The sequence below is a fragment of the Diabrotica undecimpunctata genome, chromosome 2 (genome assembly GCF_040954645.1).
Source record: "Diabrotica undecimpunctata isolate CICGRU chromosome 2, icDiaUnde3, whole genome shotgun sequence".
Classification (NCBI taxonomy): Eukaryota; Metazoa; Arthropoda; class Insecta; order Coleoptera; family Chrysomelidae; genus Diabrotica; species Diabrotica undecimpunctata.
The window spans coordinates 177,094,410-177,109,432 of NC_092804.1; the positions used below are offsets into that span (position 1 = coordinate 177,094,410).

At 33.2% G+C, this 15,023-nt stretch overlaps 2 protein-coding genes across 2 annotated transcripts in view; one reads left to right on the top strand and one right to left on the bottom strand.

Moving 5' to 3' along the window:
- The window catches only part of tow (target of wingless repressor), a 552,940-nt gene that overhangs the window by 472,235 nt on the left and 65,682 nt on the right, over positions 1-15,023 (top strand). The gene's annotated exons all lie outside the window — the stretch shown is intronic.
- Positions 1,669-11,715, bottom strand: LOC140433595 (ER lumen protein-retaining receptor-like). Its single transcript, XM_072521577.1, has 3 exons — positions 11,501-11,715; positions 4,778-5,034; positions 1,669-2,169 (listed from the first exon to the last, which is right to left on the bottom strand). The coding sequence occupies exons 1-3, from the start codon at positions 11,589-11,591 to the stop codon at positions 1,771-1,773; spliced, it is 747 nt and encodes a 248-aa protein (XP_072377678.1). The 5' UTR covers positions 11,592-11,715; the 3' UTR covers positions 1,669-1,770.

Consider the following 15,023-nt stretch of genomic DNA (forward strand, 5'->3'; position numbering starts at 1 on the left):
ACAAGAAAAGGTAAATATTTTCGTAAAATATGGGATAAAAATAAGACTTAAAAAAAGTGAATTTATTATTCTACTTCTACACGACTACGGGTTGATAAACGTGTTCTGTAACCAAAGGTGCTTCCGTTTTGGTACTTCCAGGTTGTGCAAAACCACTACTAATGAGAAAGATATTTTTCCATTTCGTCACGTCCTTCTGCTCATATTCGTGAATTATTATATTAGTGCAGCGCAAAATTAGCACAGCAATGAAGAATATCATAACATCAACAAAACCTGAAATTTCAGATATGGCGTCGAAATGGTACTCTTCATTGTATCTGTAGATCCTTATTAAATTTACAGAGGGAAGTGTTTATAAAACAAGGTGTTCTAGACCATGGCGGGGATTCTGATTTTATAGATGCAAGTGTTTGAGATAATTCTGTGTCTTGGCACAAGGGTTGTAGGATCTGTGGGATTGAAAGTATACATCTGGGCGAGTTTATGAGTCCAGGTCTTGGCCAAGTCCGAAGATTGAAAACAGGGATTCGGATCATTCGGAAGTCGGATTCGATGAAATTCTGCTAGCATAAGATAGGAGTTGTCGCTGCCTTCGAAGGTAAAGGGGAGTCCATGATATTCAAAATAGAGACTTTCAGCGGGACTGGATTGAAATGCTCCTAAGCATATTCGGAGAGCAGTGTTTCAGAACAAATTTTTACGATTGTAATAAATTATTGAATGCGGACAAGTAAACTATACAACCATAGTCTAATTTGGATCGGATTATAGCTCGATATATTCTGAGTAGTACACTCTTTAACAAATTCATTCTGCTTAAACAGTTGCCTTTTATTTTATCGATATGACGACGCCATGTGAGTTTGTTATCGAGAGTTAGTCCTAAAAACTTGTATGATCAATTAACTCTAAATTTACTCCGTTTAAAGTTATTTTGGGTATTTCTGCGCTGTTGTATCTCTTGGTAAATTTAATTATTTTGGATTTATTGGAAGAGAACCTGAAGCCAGTTTCCCGGACCATCTAGTAAGGGACTCCACAGAACTTTGTAATAAAGATGAGCTTGCAGCTGCGGATTTTCCTTGGCAGTATACAATAAGGTCGTCTAAGAGGGTAGAGCTCAAAGTAGAACCTTGGGGTACACCATTTTCAGCAACATAGATGTCGGATAATACTCCGTTAACTGTGATTCTGAAATTTCTATTATTTAAAAAGTTGTTTATAAAGCATAATATGTTGCCCCTAAGATTATTTTCTACCAGTTTTTTAGGGATAACTGACTTACATGTTGTATCGAAAGCACTTTCTACATCAAAATTTACTGCGATTACGTCTTGCTTGGAGACCATAGCATTTGCTATATCTGTTTGCAAGATCACTAAATTATCAGTTGTGCTTCTATCAGATCTAAAACCTGATTGAGCAGGATTAAGGATAATGTTTTTTCTAGATACCAGATTAATAGCTTGTTGATTATTTTTTCCAATAATTTGCAAAGGGTACGTACATGTTATTGAGATCAGCCCAAACGAGTTTGAAGAGTAGGGAAGGGAGCTGCTTTTTTTAGAGGAAATATAATGGATTCCCTCCATTTGGAAGGAAATTCTTGTCGGGACTAGATTAGGTTGTACTGGAACTGTTTCACATAGAAATAAAAAACATATAATAATCGTATAATTTATTTATATTACACAAGAAAAGGTAAATATTTTCGTAAAATATGGGATAAAAATAAGACTTAAAAAAAGTGAATTTATTATTCTACTCCTACACGATTACGGGTTGATAAACGTGTTCTGTAACCAAAGGAGCTTCCGTTTTGGTACTTCCAGGTTGTGCAAAACCACTACTAATGAGAAAGATATTTTTCCATTTCGTCACGTCCTTCTGCTCATATTCGTGAATTGTTATATTAGTGCAACGCAAAATTAGCACAGCAATGAAGAATATCATAACATCAATAAAACCAGAAATTTCAGATATGGCGTCGAAATGGTACTCTTCATTGTATCTGTAGATCCAGTTGCAAATGTACATTGTTTTGTACAAAACTAAACAGAAAAAGTACACCTTCATGTGTCGGGTGATTTTTTTACTCTGGAAGATCATGTACATCTGCGGAATGATAACTACAGCCTCCAAGTATTCACTGAATGTCCAGAGTATCTTAAAACAAACAAAATTAAGGTTAATTAGACCTATTTATTATTATTTAAATGTATACAAGATATTTTATTATTCGTATTCCGCAAAAAGATGCTACCAAATTCAAATATTAAAATATAAAAAGTTTGCTTTTCTTTAACATTTCATTTCATGCATTGTCATTCACTGTGATTCGTCAACCATTTCCAAGAGCATTTGTATTGTAGATCTTTTGGTTCTTGTTTCTGAAGTTATCGGACTTATACTGGCTCCATCAATTTTAATTTTATCTCAATGTTAATATTTCGGTTTCGCTATGTAGTATTATCAAGGCATTTTGTGCCGGAGGAGACAGATTTTATCCAATGAAGTAGAGATAGGTGTAATGTGATTGTTTGTTTGATGAAAGTAATGTTCTATACCATGGAGTTATTTAAGTTATTTATATTTATTCTAGAGATATATAGCTAGATATATTCTAGATATATAACTTAATAAACTCCATGGTATAGAACATTACTTTCATCAAACAAACAATCACATTACACCTATCTCTACTTCATTGGATAAAATCTGTCTTCTCAAGAACTTCCCCGTTTACTGTCAAACAATTACAATAGCAGACTTAATTTATCCAATCAACAATACAGGATAGTTTAAACCATGTTCTTTCAACCATCAATTAATAGAGTACCGGCATGTAAGTAATGTTTTATTTATTTGTTCATTTATTAATTTATTACAGTTTAATAGACTATTTTACCAATTTGTGGGTCTTACCTTGTCTGCTTAAACATTTTATTCATTTTGAAAAACCACAGACATGTAATATTGGCATAATTACTGTAATTTATTTCATATTTCATCTATCTTTGTTGATTTTTATTAGACAACACCCTAATATGGGTTTATTATTTCAGCATTTATTTAACTTTGTATCGAGACCTGAAGATGCTTTGCATATTGTAGAAAGCGAAACCGGTCGTCTGGATAGTTAAATTAAATTGATTGTGAGTAAGTCTAATTTATTATTTCCTTTACCTTTTGAAATGGACTCATACAAGCAACACATTCATGATTTTTAATATTCTGATTCCTCGAAAAATACAAATAAAAACACAGAAAGGGGCAAATTGTTTTAACCCGATGCAATTCTACGATATCCGATATATATATTTTGCAAATTCTGCAACTATTATGTCGAAATTTGACACACAGTATTTTTAAAACTTATAAACACTCTTCCTATTTATCGATATAAGCAATTCTGCTTTTTCATTTGCGGATTAATACCTCTATAAAAGATTATCTCTTCATTATTTGCCAATAGGTTTTTACCAAAAGGTCTTTCAGCGTGTTTCCTGTAATTCTTCTCAGTATTCTCACCTCCACCGTTTCTAACAGTCTTTGTCTTGTAGCTGTATTGGGTATTGGGTATAAGTACATAAAGGTCATGGTTACAGAATCAGGAACAAAGAAATTCAAATATTATGTTATGCAGACGACGCCGCATTAATCGCCGAGACAGAAGACGAGCTCCAAAAATTAACACACATCTTCAATACAACAGCCAAGAAATACAATATGATAATATCAGCAGAAAAAAACAAATATATGACTCATCTAAATACCCACTACGATGTAAAATCGAAATTGATGTGAAAATAATAAAGCAGGAAGCAATGTCTGAGAATAGATATAACTAGTTACGGAGATGTTGAAGAAGAAGTTCGACAACAAAGCTTAAAAGCAAGTAAAGCGACGGGATTTCTTAATGATATAATCTGAAAGCACAAACACCTAAGATAAGACACAAAAACAAGAATCTATAAAGCAGCAATTAGACCTATAATAACATACACGGGGGAGACAAGACCTGACAAATCTAAAACGAAACGACTACGACTACTAGAAACAACAGAGATGAAAATACTTCGACGAATATGAGGGAAAAGTGTGTTGGATAGGGAGAGAAGCAAAAACAACAAGAAGAGCATGCAATATAGAAGACATAAATGGATGGGTGACAAAATAGAAACAGAAGTGGAACGAACAGATTAGTAGAATGGCAGAGGATACGATAGTACGAATAGCACAAGATAAGTCACCAAATGGACGAAAAAGTATTGGCAGACCAGAAGAAAAGGCTTTAAAGCCTACATAGAAGAAGGAAGAACAAGAAGAATTTCAGTGTTAATATTTCGCTTTCGATATGTACTCTTATATTTTTTGTATACCTCTGTAGTTTTCTGGCAGTTTTTGACGAGTGGAATTAGTTAGCTGATTCTCCATTCTTCGGGTATTTTATTGCGTTTTATAATGTTGATAATGAATGCTGTTAGTTCCATCATGTCTGCTCCATAATATTTGAGTACTTCATTTGGTATCCCGTATTTACCTGCAGCTTTTGCATTCTTCCTCTTTTCATCTTCGTAATGTTCATAAAGTGTTTTTACTCTAAGTCCTAAAGTATCAAAGACCGTTATATCAAATTTTAAAACTTTTATAACCTTCGATCTATTGACCCCAAATTTAATGTATGCATTGTATTTTATACGATGCGATATGTTGCATTTTTGGCAAAAACAAGTGATGTATTTGTTAGTTACAGTGTAAATATAAAACTTACCTCAATAGCCTCTAAACTGTGACTACAGAACACTGCCACAATCAGTGCCCCCGCAATGAGAACTTCGGACCAAAAGCTGTCATATTTCTTTTCGTATGTGCTCTCCATTTTGAACGCAAGTAAAAACGTGCATGCTGAGATAAGTATGAAGGACACTTTCATTATAGTGTTGTAATATGATATGAAGTACGAAAATAAGTCAACGTATCTGGTGATAAATACTGCAGTATAGAGAAGTTGCGTCTTGGCAGATACACCTAAAAAATAAGAATCAAATAGGAATATATTGTTATGAAATAGTAAGTTGATCACTTAATTAAAACTACCAAAATAGTACGTTAAGCAAAAAAGCATTCGTTTATTATAAGTTAGTTATAAATTTAAAAAGTGATAATTCCCGAGAGTTCTTCTTCTTCACGTGCCATCTCCGCGACGGAGGTTGGCAATCATCATGGCTATTCTGCTCTTGGATGCTGCTGCTCTGAATAGTTCAATTGATGTGCATCCGTACCATTCCCACAAGTTACGCAGCCATGAGATTCTTCTTCTTCCTACACTTCTCTTGCTCTGGATTTTCCCTGGTATAATCAATTGAAGTAGGTTGTATCTCTCATTGCGCATAACATGCCCCAGGTATTGCAGCTTTCGTGTCTTGATGGTTTTCAATACTTCCATTCCTTTGTTGATTCTTCTCATGACTTCGTTGTTTGTTAAATGCTCGGTCCATGATATCTTCAGGATTCTTCTATACACCCATCCCGAGAGTTGGATGTATACCAAATAGTTAAAAAACTCGAACATCGAAGTAAAATACTTCTGTTGTAATTGGTATATTAATTTAAATTATATTTAAAAATCCAAAAGTATTAAGTTCAAAACGTTTTCGGACTAATCAATCCATCTTCAGTGAACTTTGTAGTACTGGCAAAATAACCTCAAAACCAAGCATTGGTTGGGTTTAAATGGATTAAACTGCTACTTCTTCTTCTTCCTTCTTGTATGGAGGCTTTAAAACCTGTTTCTTCTTCAATATTAGCTTCCTAAATTGTTTAAATTATCGAACCACCTTTTTCTTGGTCTGTCAATACTTCTTCGTCCATTATCTCGTATTCTATATACAAGCTAATTCAAGACATTTGGCGAGAAGAAACAATGCCAGATGAACGGAAAGAAGGGACTATTGTACCAATACACAAAAAAGGAAACAAAAAGCAATGTACTAACTACCGGGGAATAACACTCCTAAACACCACCTACAAAATCCTTGCAAACATCCTGCTAGAAAGAACCAAAACATACACAGAAGGAATCGTTGGAGATTATCAATACGGATGTAGACCGGGCCGCTCTACCATTGGCCAGATATTCACAATAAAACAGATAATGGAAAAATGCTAGGAGTTTAATCGTAAGCTTCATCAGATGTTCGTAGATTTTAAACAAGCATTTGATAGAGTATGCAGGGCCAGACAGTGTGCAGGAACTTGGCTTTCCAAAAAAACTAGTCAGGTTGATACGGATGTGTATGGAACGGTTACGATGTAAGGTGAGAGAGAGTTGGACAACAATACCCGGATATATTTGAAATAAATAATGGACTAAACCAGGGAGATGCACTTTCACCACAACTCTTCAACTTAGCTTTGGAACACATAATCAGAAGTGCAAGAATCGAAAAACCGAATACAGTATTTCATCGAGAAGGACCAAACTTACTACTGGCATTTGCAGACGATATCGATCTAATAGGAAACACACGATTAAGGATGAAGGAGACTTTCGTGAGGTTCGAGAAGGAAGCAGAGAAGATGAGGCTCCAAATCAACGAAAACAAGACGAAATATATGTATATGAGCCGAAATAACTAAAGAGAGACAGAATCGGTCAGAACATCACAATCGATGACTTTAACTTTAAGCGCGTTAGAGAATTCAAGTATCTTAGAACAACAATAACTGAAGAAAATAACGGATCACAAGAAATAAACAACAGGATCCAGGCCGGTAACAGATGCATGTTGGAGGCATGCTGTAGAGTCGGCTAAAATCATACGAAGGGTTGTAACGCCACGGAGTAAGTAAGTAATTGTTGGGGTCTTCTTTATCTCCTTTTTTAAATATTGGTATCATTTTGCTGTTTCTCCATGCGTCTGGTATCTTGCAGTGCATTATTAGTTTTTGTATAAGTTTTATCATCTTTATGGTTATACTTTCTGTAAAGTAAGTATAACCTATCCTTTTTGTAAAGTGTTCCCAGTATTCATTTTTTGTTCTTCTTACCAACTGCTTTGTTTCATTTCGTAAAAAAAGTTGATTAAACCATACTTAAAATTAGTAAATTATCTGGCAGTATGCCGACGAAATTAGATTGCCAACAGGAAACAGAAGTTTCTACTCGAAAGAGTGTTTTACATCCAAACTGTAGAATGTTAGATGTCAATTCCATATGTTCCCTCTTTTGGAAATATTAAACCAATACCTACAACCTAAAATGACAGAAAAGAAAAAACTATGATTGACCGACAGGTAAGAAGCATGGAAAAAGATGTCCAGGAAGAAAAAGAATATCCTGGCTTCATAACCTACGAAAATGGTCTAACGTGTCCACTGCCGGACGCATATTCACCGAACCCACTACGTACAGAATCGGCAAGTAAATACAGCCCTGGGATTGGTGATAAATATAACAGGGGGATATTATGATTTGGTGCCAAATACAATTTGGCCATGCCACAGTAAGTCCTTTTTAGATTTCTAATGAGCATTTGTTTAAAATCTTTTAGTTAGACAGTTTTTTACGTAGAATTCGATAGTATGGGTTGTATTTTTTCCAAATATGATATTTTTTGTTAAACGGAGCAATTTGAACGGAATACCATGTTCATTGTTTAACAAACTGTCTGATACTAACTCGACACTAATCATGTGTAATACTGTTTTTTTTTTAGTTTTGCTATTTTTTTATACCCAAAAATATCAACTTCAAAAAATATAGGTATCTTAAACACTGGATTTTAGAAGAAAACTATATAAATGTTTTTTGACAGTTAAAAATAAGTGAAACCAACTCTCTAGGTTCCAAGAACATAAAAAAATCAATTTCTCACGGTTAGTAAAACTGAAAAGGGTTAGTAAACTTTGGGATTTTGACATCTTTAGTGTATTAAAAAAAGCATATAATTGCGCAAATCCCAAGTCTCTGATGCCTACAGTATTGACAGCGCTACACTGCAAATACAAAGAACATATTAAGCACCCCTTTTAAGATATATAAACGATAAAGAACTTTTGTTGATACTAACTAGCGAAAAAATTAAACTCAATTTAAATATTTTTTTTTTGTTTAGGACGACGTTTATATTAGGACCAATCAGAGGTTAGTATTTATTTTTATATGCCGTACATTATGGGATCAGCGAATATACCTACCGGACTTTTTAGGACAGCAGTCAACAAAGTCAAAAGAGCTGTATTAATGTCCAACATCTGTCATGGATACGCCCCATAAAAAGGTGTCATTTATATTATTAATGTAGAAACCAAGCAGACTTTATTGTTCTGTATAAATTACTTCATTCTAATCTTGATGATCCGGAAATAGTTTCTAAAGTTACTTTCCATGTACAGCTTGTCAAATTTAAGGTGATACTTGACAAATTTGTCCACTTGCGTAGAAAATTAAGTGAGAACGCATTCGGAGGAAAAGAGATACATAATGCGCTCGGTCTCTTCGCCTCGTTGGTACACTCAGTACTACAAGTTTACAGAGAGTGACCTTATTTATTAATGGAACTTCTATGATATGTCTATATTGTATGTTATTTTGACTTTTCAATTTTTCCTTCGAAAATTTTTCTCAAAATTCAAAATATTTTGTTTTTGTTGCTTGGTAAAAAAATTCTTCTAATAATTATATTTTATTTGACTCATTAATATTGACCATTCAGTCATGTTGAAGCGGAAGTTTTTTCGAACACTTCTATAAATGTCTCGTTCTGTAATTTTATAAGAGGAATATTGGCAGAGATGAAAGCTTTACATTTGCGTTACAGTAAACTGTATAAGAATAAAAGAACAGTAGTTCTAAATTTTAGCAAGTCATAAATATTTTAATCTGTTGTTTATTTCTTTACAATAGAATAATATCAGCCCCGTTGGGATAGCTGTCAACATCCGGTATTTAGGTACTAAACTGTATAACTTTATTAACTTTCCCGAATATTTTATTTTCGTAAGGAGATTTTGTAGAAATATATCGTATAAAATATATCTCAAATAGTGACTGAGTTGTCAATATGAATAAATCAGATAAATAAGTCAGATAAAATAAAATTATTAGAAGAATTTTTTTACCGAGTAACAAAAACAAAATTTGTTTAAAATGAAAAAGACAGAAAAGATTTTATTTCACGTTCAAAGCGTCTATGTATCTATTGATACGTATTTCGACTTAATAAGTCTCATCAGAATAGTTATTCATAGCCGTTCTTATGAATAGACGTGTCGTGGAATGCAAATTTTAGATTCCCCATGTCTTCTTTAACATCTTTATCATCGTCTGGTCATGTCTTGCAATTTTTAGAAGGCTCCAGATTAAAGCAGAAATCTGAATTTGTTTCGAAACTATCTTACCAAAATTTGTTTAGTTTATTGGTATTTCGTATTTTGAGTTAACGATTTCCAAAGTGGAACTCGAAACTTCAAAATAAACTTATTTTAAACTAAAATTGTGGCTTATTCCCAATAAAAATAGTAAATTACATTATTATGCCACAAGAAAATAGCCTAAGAATAATTTTTATTTTAAATAAAAACACACACACACACACACAAGCGTACAACCCAGCTCCTACAGAGATATGTGTGTTAACCATTCCTTCATTTCGTCTTTTCTACACCCCATAGTGGGACATTTTTGCACTTGGACATTGTGGTATGATGCATTGTCTATAACCAATACACTACGGGCTGGTATATTAGGAATAAGTTTTTCATGAATCCATTTTTTATAATTATTATAGTTCATTTCGCTATGATAATCTCCAGACTTCGTACCAGATTTAAAGGTCAAACATGCGTTTTTTATGAACCTCATTTGGCCGCCGGCGTGAACAATAATTAGCCTTTGCCCTTTGGACACTGGCTTGTGCAAACCTTCGGTGATATTGTCTCCCCAGTATCTGTCATGGGTATGACAGGAATGAATATAAGTTTCATCCATGTAAATTATGGGCCGATTTTCTTCCCTATATTGTTTAATATTTCTGAGAAACTTCCTCCGGAGCACTTGTATATCGGGTTTTTCCATTAGGATTTTCCTGTTATTCTTCGCTTTCTTCCATCGAAATCCCATATCTCTCATCACTTTTCTCAAAGTTTCATGCAACCCTGTATAAATATTGTCTTCATTAATTTTTTTTGTTGATCTCGCAATGTAGGAACTCGTTTTTCCGTGACATAATAATTTATTGTTATACGCCGAAGTAAACCTTTGTCAAAATCGCCCAAGTTGGATTTTGGAGCAGATCTCATTCTTTTGTTGGGCGTCGAAAATGATGTAGAAGCACCTTCTTCTGTATTTTTTATTTCACGAGAGATCCGTTTTATAGTGGCTATACTTACTCCCGTTGCTAAGGAAGTACGCTCTTGATCTTTTTTTAAAATCTTTAACATGCGGATTTTGCATCGCTTCTCTCTGCATAAAAATAATTACATTTGCTATTACCTCCCTCGTTTGTCCAGACAAGACTGCCTTTTAATTTTGAATGAAAATCCATGTTTATAATTTAAAATACTTAACAATATTTATTTATAAAGTCAAATCTATTGTAATACAATATTTCTTTAACACACAGTAACTTTAAATATAAGTAAAATAAAAAAAACTTTGTCGCAGACTATACAAGTACCTTGCACTTCGAAGGGCCAAGAAATAATAAGGACGAATTGTGTTGTGGTCGAATGCGCATCGTGGGTGGAGCCTAATTTCAAATCGGCCAAGTATCACGTTAAATTTGACAAGCAATACCTCCAAAAAACACCTGCAGTATTACAACTTTAGCTATGAATTGTATGGTAGATAAATTTTAATCAAAGAGCAATTCCAATCGTTTTGAGAATATTTTATATTTTTTATAGACTTTTTAACGCTGTCAATGTAATTCTTTATCTATAGTTTGTTACCGTGTTTTTATACTGCGTCTATAAATAAACAAACAAACCTTGCCGATACGCTGCAGTTGCAGTTGAAACGGATCTGCATTTTATACGTTGAATGAATTAAAAACCGAAGCAATAGGAAATATAAAAAGAGAAAATTGGGTTAATTAGGGCGTCTAGTGAGGGAACAAAAATATTTCTACAATATACAATGTAATATGTACATGTATGAAAGCAGGCTACCTTAATTTTCTTTTCACTTTTTTATATTACACCATTTTTATATTACATTACAAAACAAATACGTAAAATTAAAGGAAATAAATGTTAATTGTGCTTTCCGCTACGTCAAACAAAGAAATGCATAAGTATTTCACCACCTTTACCAAAAGTGTTTAACCCTACACCACTGAATTTCATAACACCAAATGTTGCAACATATGACAACACAATACACTTTTATAATGTAAACAATGGTATTTTCTTTAAAGATTGATAATATTAATAACTTCAAGTGTTTCAAAAATTAAATACATGTGAAATAAAAAATGTACTACATACATACCAACATATGACTTCTCCTTTATTATACTCCATAATAAATATAACATTGCAAAGGTGTGCGACGCATCACCAGCTATTCTAAAGACATTCATTTCTTCAAATTTGGAAAACAAACTATGAATTGAATGGAACAAATAAATAACTAGAGAGCAAGCATACACGACATCCACATCCACAACAAAATACACGTTCTATAATACTGATCGGTGATGGTGGTGGATCAGCGATCACTTTGTTTCAAAGTTTCCGATCAAGATTCTCGAATTGGCTAATATAGCGGACCAAACATTTATAGACTTAGTTACGTGGGATTTGATGCAATATTTAGTTGGATTACTAGCTCTGACTTAGTAATCGTAAAAACATGCTGGGGTTTTCCGTATAATTAGGTTTCTTTATTTTTTTTGTAACCTTTTTATGTTTGGCTGTAACTTTCTGCATTTATCGAAAAACTAATTACCATAGCGATAACTGGTATTTTTGTTGACTAACATCGAAAAGAATATAAGAAATGTAACGGTAATTTAGTCAATGGCGTAGTTATTAAATAGTTTTTACATGTATATTTTATATAGATATACAAGATCTTTTACAGCATCTTTTCATATTACTTACTGTCTTATTAAAAGGAACTAAAAATTGTATAAAAAATATACTTTTTTTATTTACAAGAAACTCGCTTCAATTACAATATACACTTATTAATGTCTTTTAAAAACAAAAGTAGGTTATCTATATTGTTTTCTGAATTTAAAATGTCTTTAAGATTGTTCGGTAAATGGTATTTAATTCTGTAATGATTGAACTGTTCGCACTTTTCCACTAGCACATGTTTTACCATAAGGGGTGAACCGCACTCATCACAAATTGGGAGTTCTTCTTTCTTGAATAAATGTTCATGAAAAAACTTTGTATATCTAAGTCTTAAATGCGAAATAACTATTTGCTTTCGTCTGGATACCTCGGGTGATTGCCATGGTCCAATCTTTTATATCCTGAAGCTTTGATGGTGTGGATTTCCATTTATTGTTTCAATTCTCAAACAAGTGCTTTATGAAATAGCTTTTTAGATTTAAACTTACAGATTGGGGTGATATGGGGAAACTGTTGTTTATATTCCAACATGTGACGGGACCCAGAGAAACTTGATGCTTGTATCTTAGTATGTAAATAATATAGTTCTTCCTTTATTAGTATTGATGACATAGAATCTGTCACGGTTAATATTTTGTTCATCTCATTTACATTCGCGGATCTCACGAACGCAGTTTGGATTCAGGGATGCGTTAGGTACAAGAGAAGCCTTGTTCGCGGTTCAGCTATCATTTCAAAGTTGCAGAGACGTCGACTGCGATATTTATGTATGCTTTATCGACTACCAGACAGCTTTCGACATAATCAAGCACCATAGACAGAAGGAACCACCATAAACGACCAATGGGACCACTCAGTTGAGATAAAACAAAGAATTGAAAAAGCCAGGTCAGCATTTGTGAGAATGAGCAAGATATTTAAGAGCCACGACCTACCCTTAAAAACGAAAATCCGTTTATTGAGATGCTACGTGTTTACCGTGCTGTTCTATGGGTTTGAATCATGGACACTAACCGAGGCATCCATGGAAAAACTCGAGGTGTTTGAGATGTGGTGTTATAGACGCATACTAAGGATCTCCTGGGTGGACCGAATAATAAACATTAAGGTTCTACGTCGGATGAATAAAATATGTGAAATTATATCCACAGTGAAACAGCGCAAGCTAGAATATCTTGGACATATAATGCGAAACGATCATAGATATAACCTGCTGCAACTTATATTACAGAGAAAGGTCTACGGAAAGAGGGGACCAGGAAGAAGAAGAATATCTTGGCTCCAGAACTTACGAAAATGGTTTTTCTTGGCCACTTCAGGACTATTTCGAGCTGCGGTCAATAAAGTTAGAATTGCCATGCTAGTAGCCAACATCCGTAACGGATAGGTACCACAAGAAGAAAAAGTGTTTTTATTATCGGCACCCTAGGGGCAGACTAAGACCTAGGCAACCTAGGCACGTGCCTAGGGCCCGTAATTTTTGGGGCCCGGAAATTAAGATTTTAATTTTTATAATTAATTATGCAAAAATGAATTAAAAAATATTGTAAGAGCAAACACTTGTGTATTAAATCTATTTGTGACACCAGGTGGTCTGCTTGTCCCGATGCTGTGAAATCCTTAAAAGAAAATGATGAAGAAATTAAACATTGTTTACGTAATTTTTCCTTAAAAAAAAATGAAAACTCAATAACAATGTACGAAGCTGCTGGTTTACATAAAAAACTTGATACATTTGAGTATGTACTGTTACTTACTACATATATGGGAAAACATTTGAGAGACAATAAATGCTTCAAACAAGAGTCTTCAACAAAAAGACGGATACATAAATACAGCAGTTTTAATATATATGATTTATTGAAAGATTTCATACAAACTGTTAGAGATGATTTTGACAATTTGGAAAAAGAAGCAGAAAAATAAGATATTGCATTATACTAATGATAAAAAACGGCAGAAAACAGCAAAAAACTATGTCATGAGGAAATTCCAGAACATAAAATAAGATTCAGTGGCAAAGAACATTTCAAAGTTAATATTTTTGTTATTGTATGCGATTCTTTACTGATTGCATAAAAATCTGAAGGATATTAAACTATTAACAATACATTCAAAATAATTTTTCATGATAGTAGTGATGTTAGTGTCTCTTGAATAGAGGAATTAAAATGATATGAATAAGATTAAAACTTAGCAGAACTGAAAAAGTAAGTACTACAATTTAAGACTTTTATAAGTAAAGAAAATATTAAGCTTGTATCCACGTGGTCATTTATTCAGGAAAATATTATTGTAACATTCCCAAATTTAAACACAATTCGAATCATTTATGTAACCCTTCCAATAAGCAATGCAAGCAGTGAAAAATTATTATCAGTAGAATAAACAATTTAAAGATCCACATTGGAACAACAACAATTAAATAGTTTATCATTAGGTACTTTATATCTAAAGAGTTATTAAATATCTAATCAATCTGGGTATATTTATTAAGTTTTATTGTTTGTTTTAATAAAGTACGTTTATTTAATTTTATTAGTTTGAAACCAAAATACTAAATGCAAAGTATGTGGTATGACTGAAAAATAGGCCCGGAATTACAATGTTGCCTAGGGCCCGCTTTAGTGTTAGTCATAATCTATGGTGTTAGTCCGCCACTGCGGCTGCGGCACCCCAAGTTTTGTGAACTAAACTCCATTCGTTTAGCTCGGGCATATTTTGACAGATTCATTGTCGGAAACCTACAACACAACAATTCCTACTTCTCAGTATTAATAGCTCAAGTATCCTACTATTGCAGACTTCTTTCTTTGAAAAAAGAAGAATTATTCTAAATAGTGGAAGTGTATACTAAACTCATCAAATTTTGGGTAGTATATATTTAAAAAATATATTTTAGTCGTTATAATTTAACATAACCATTTATT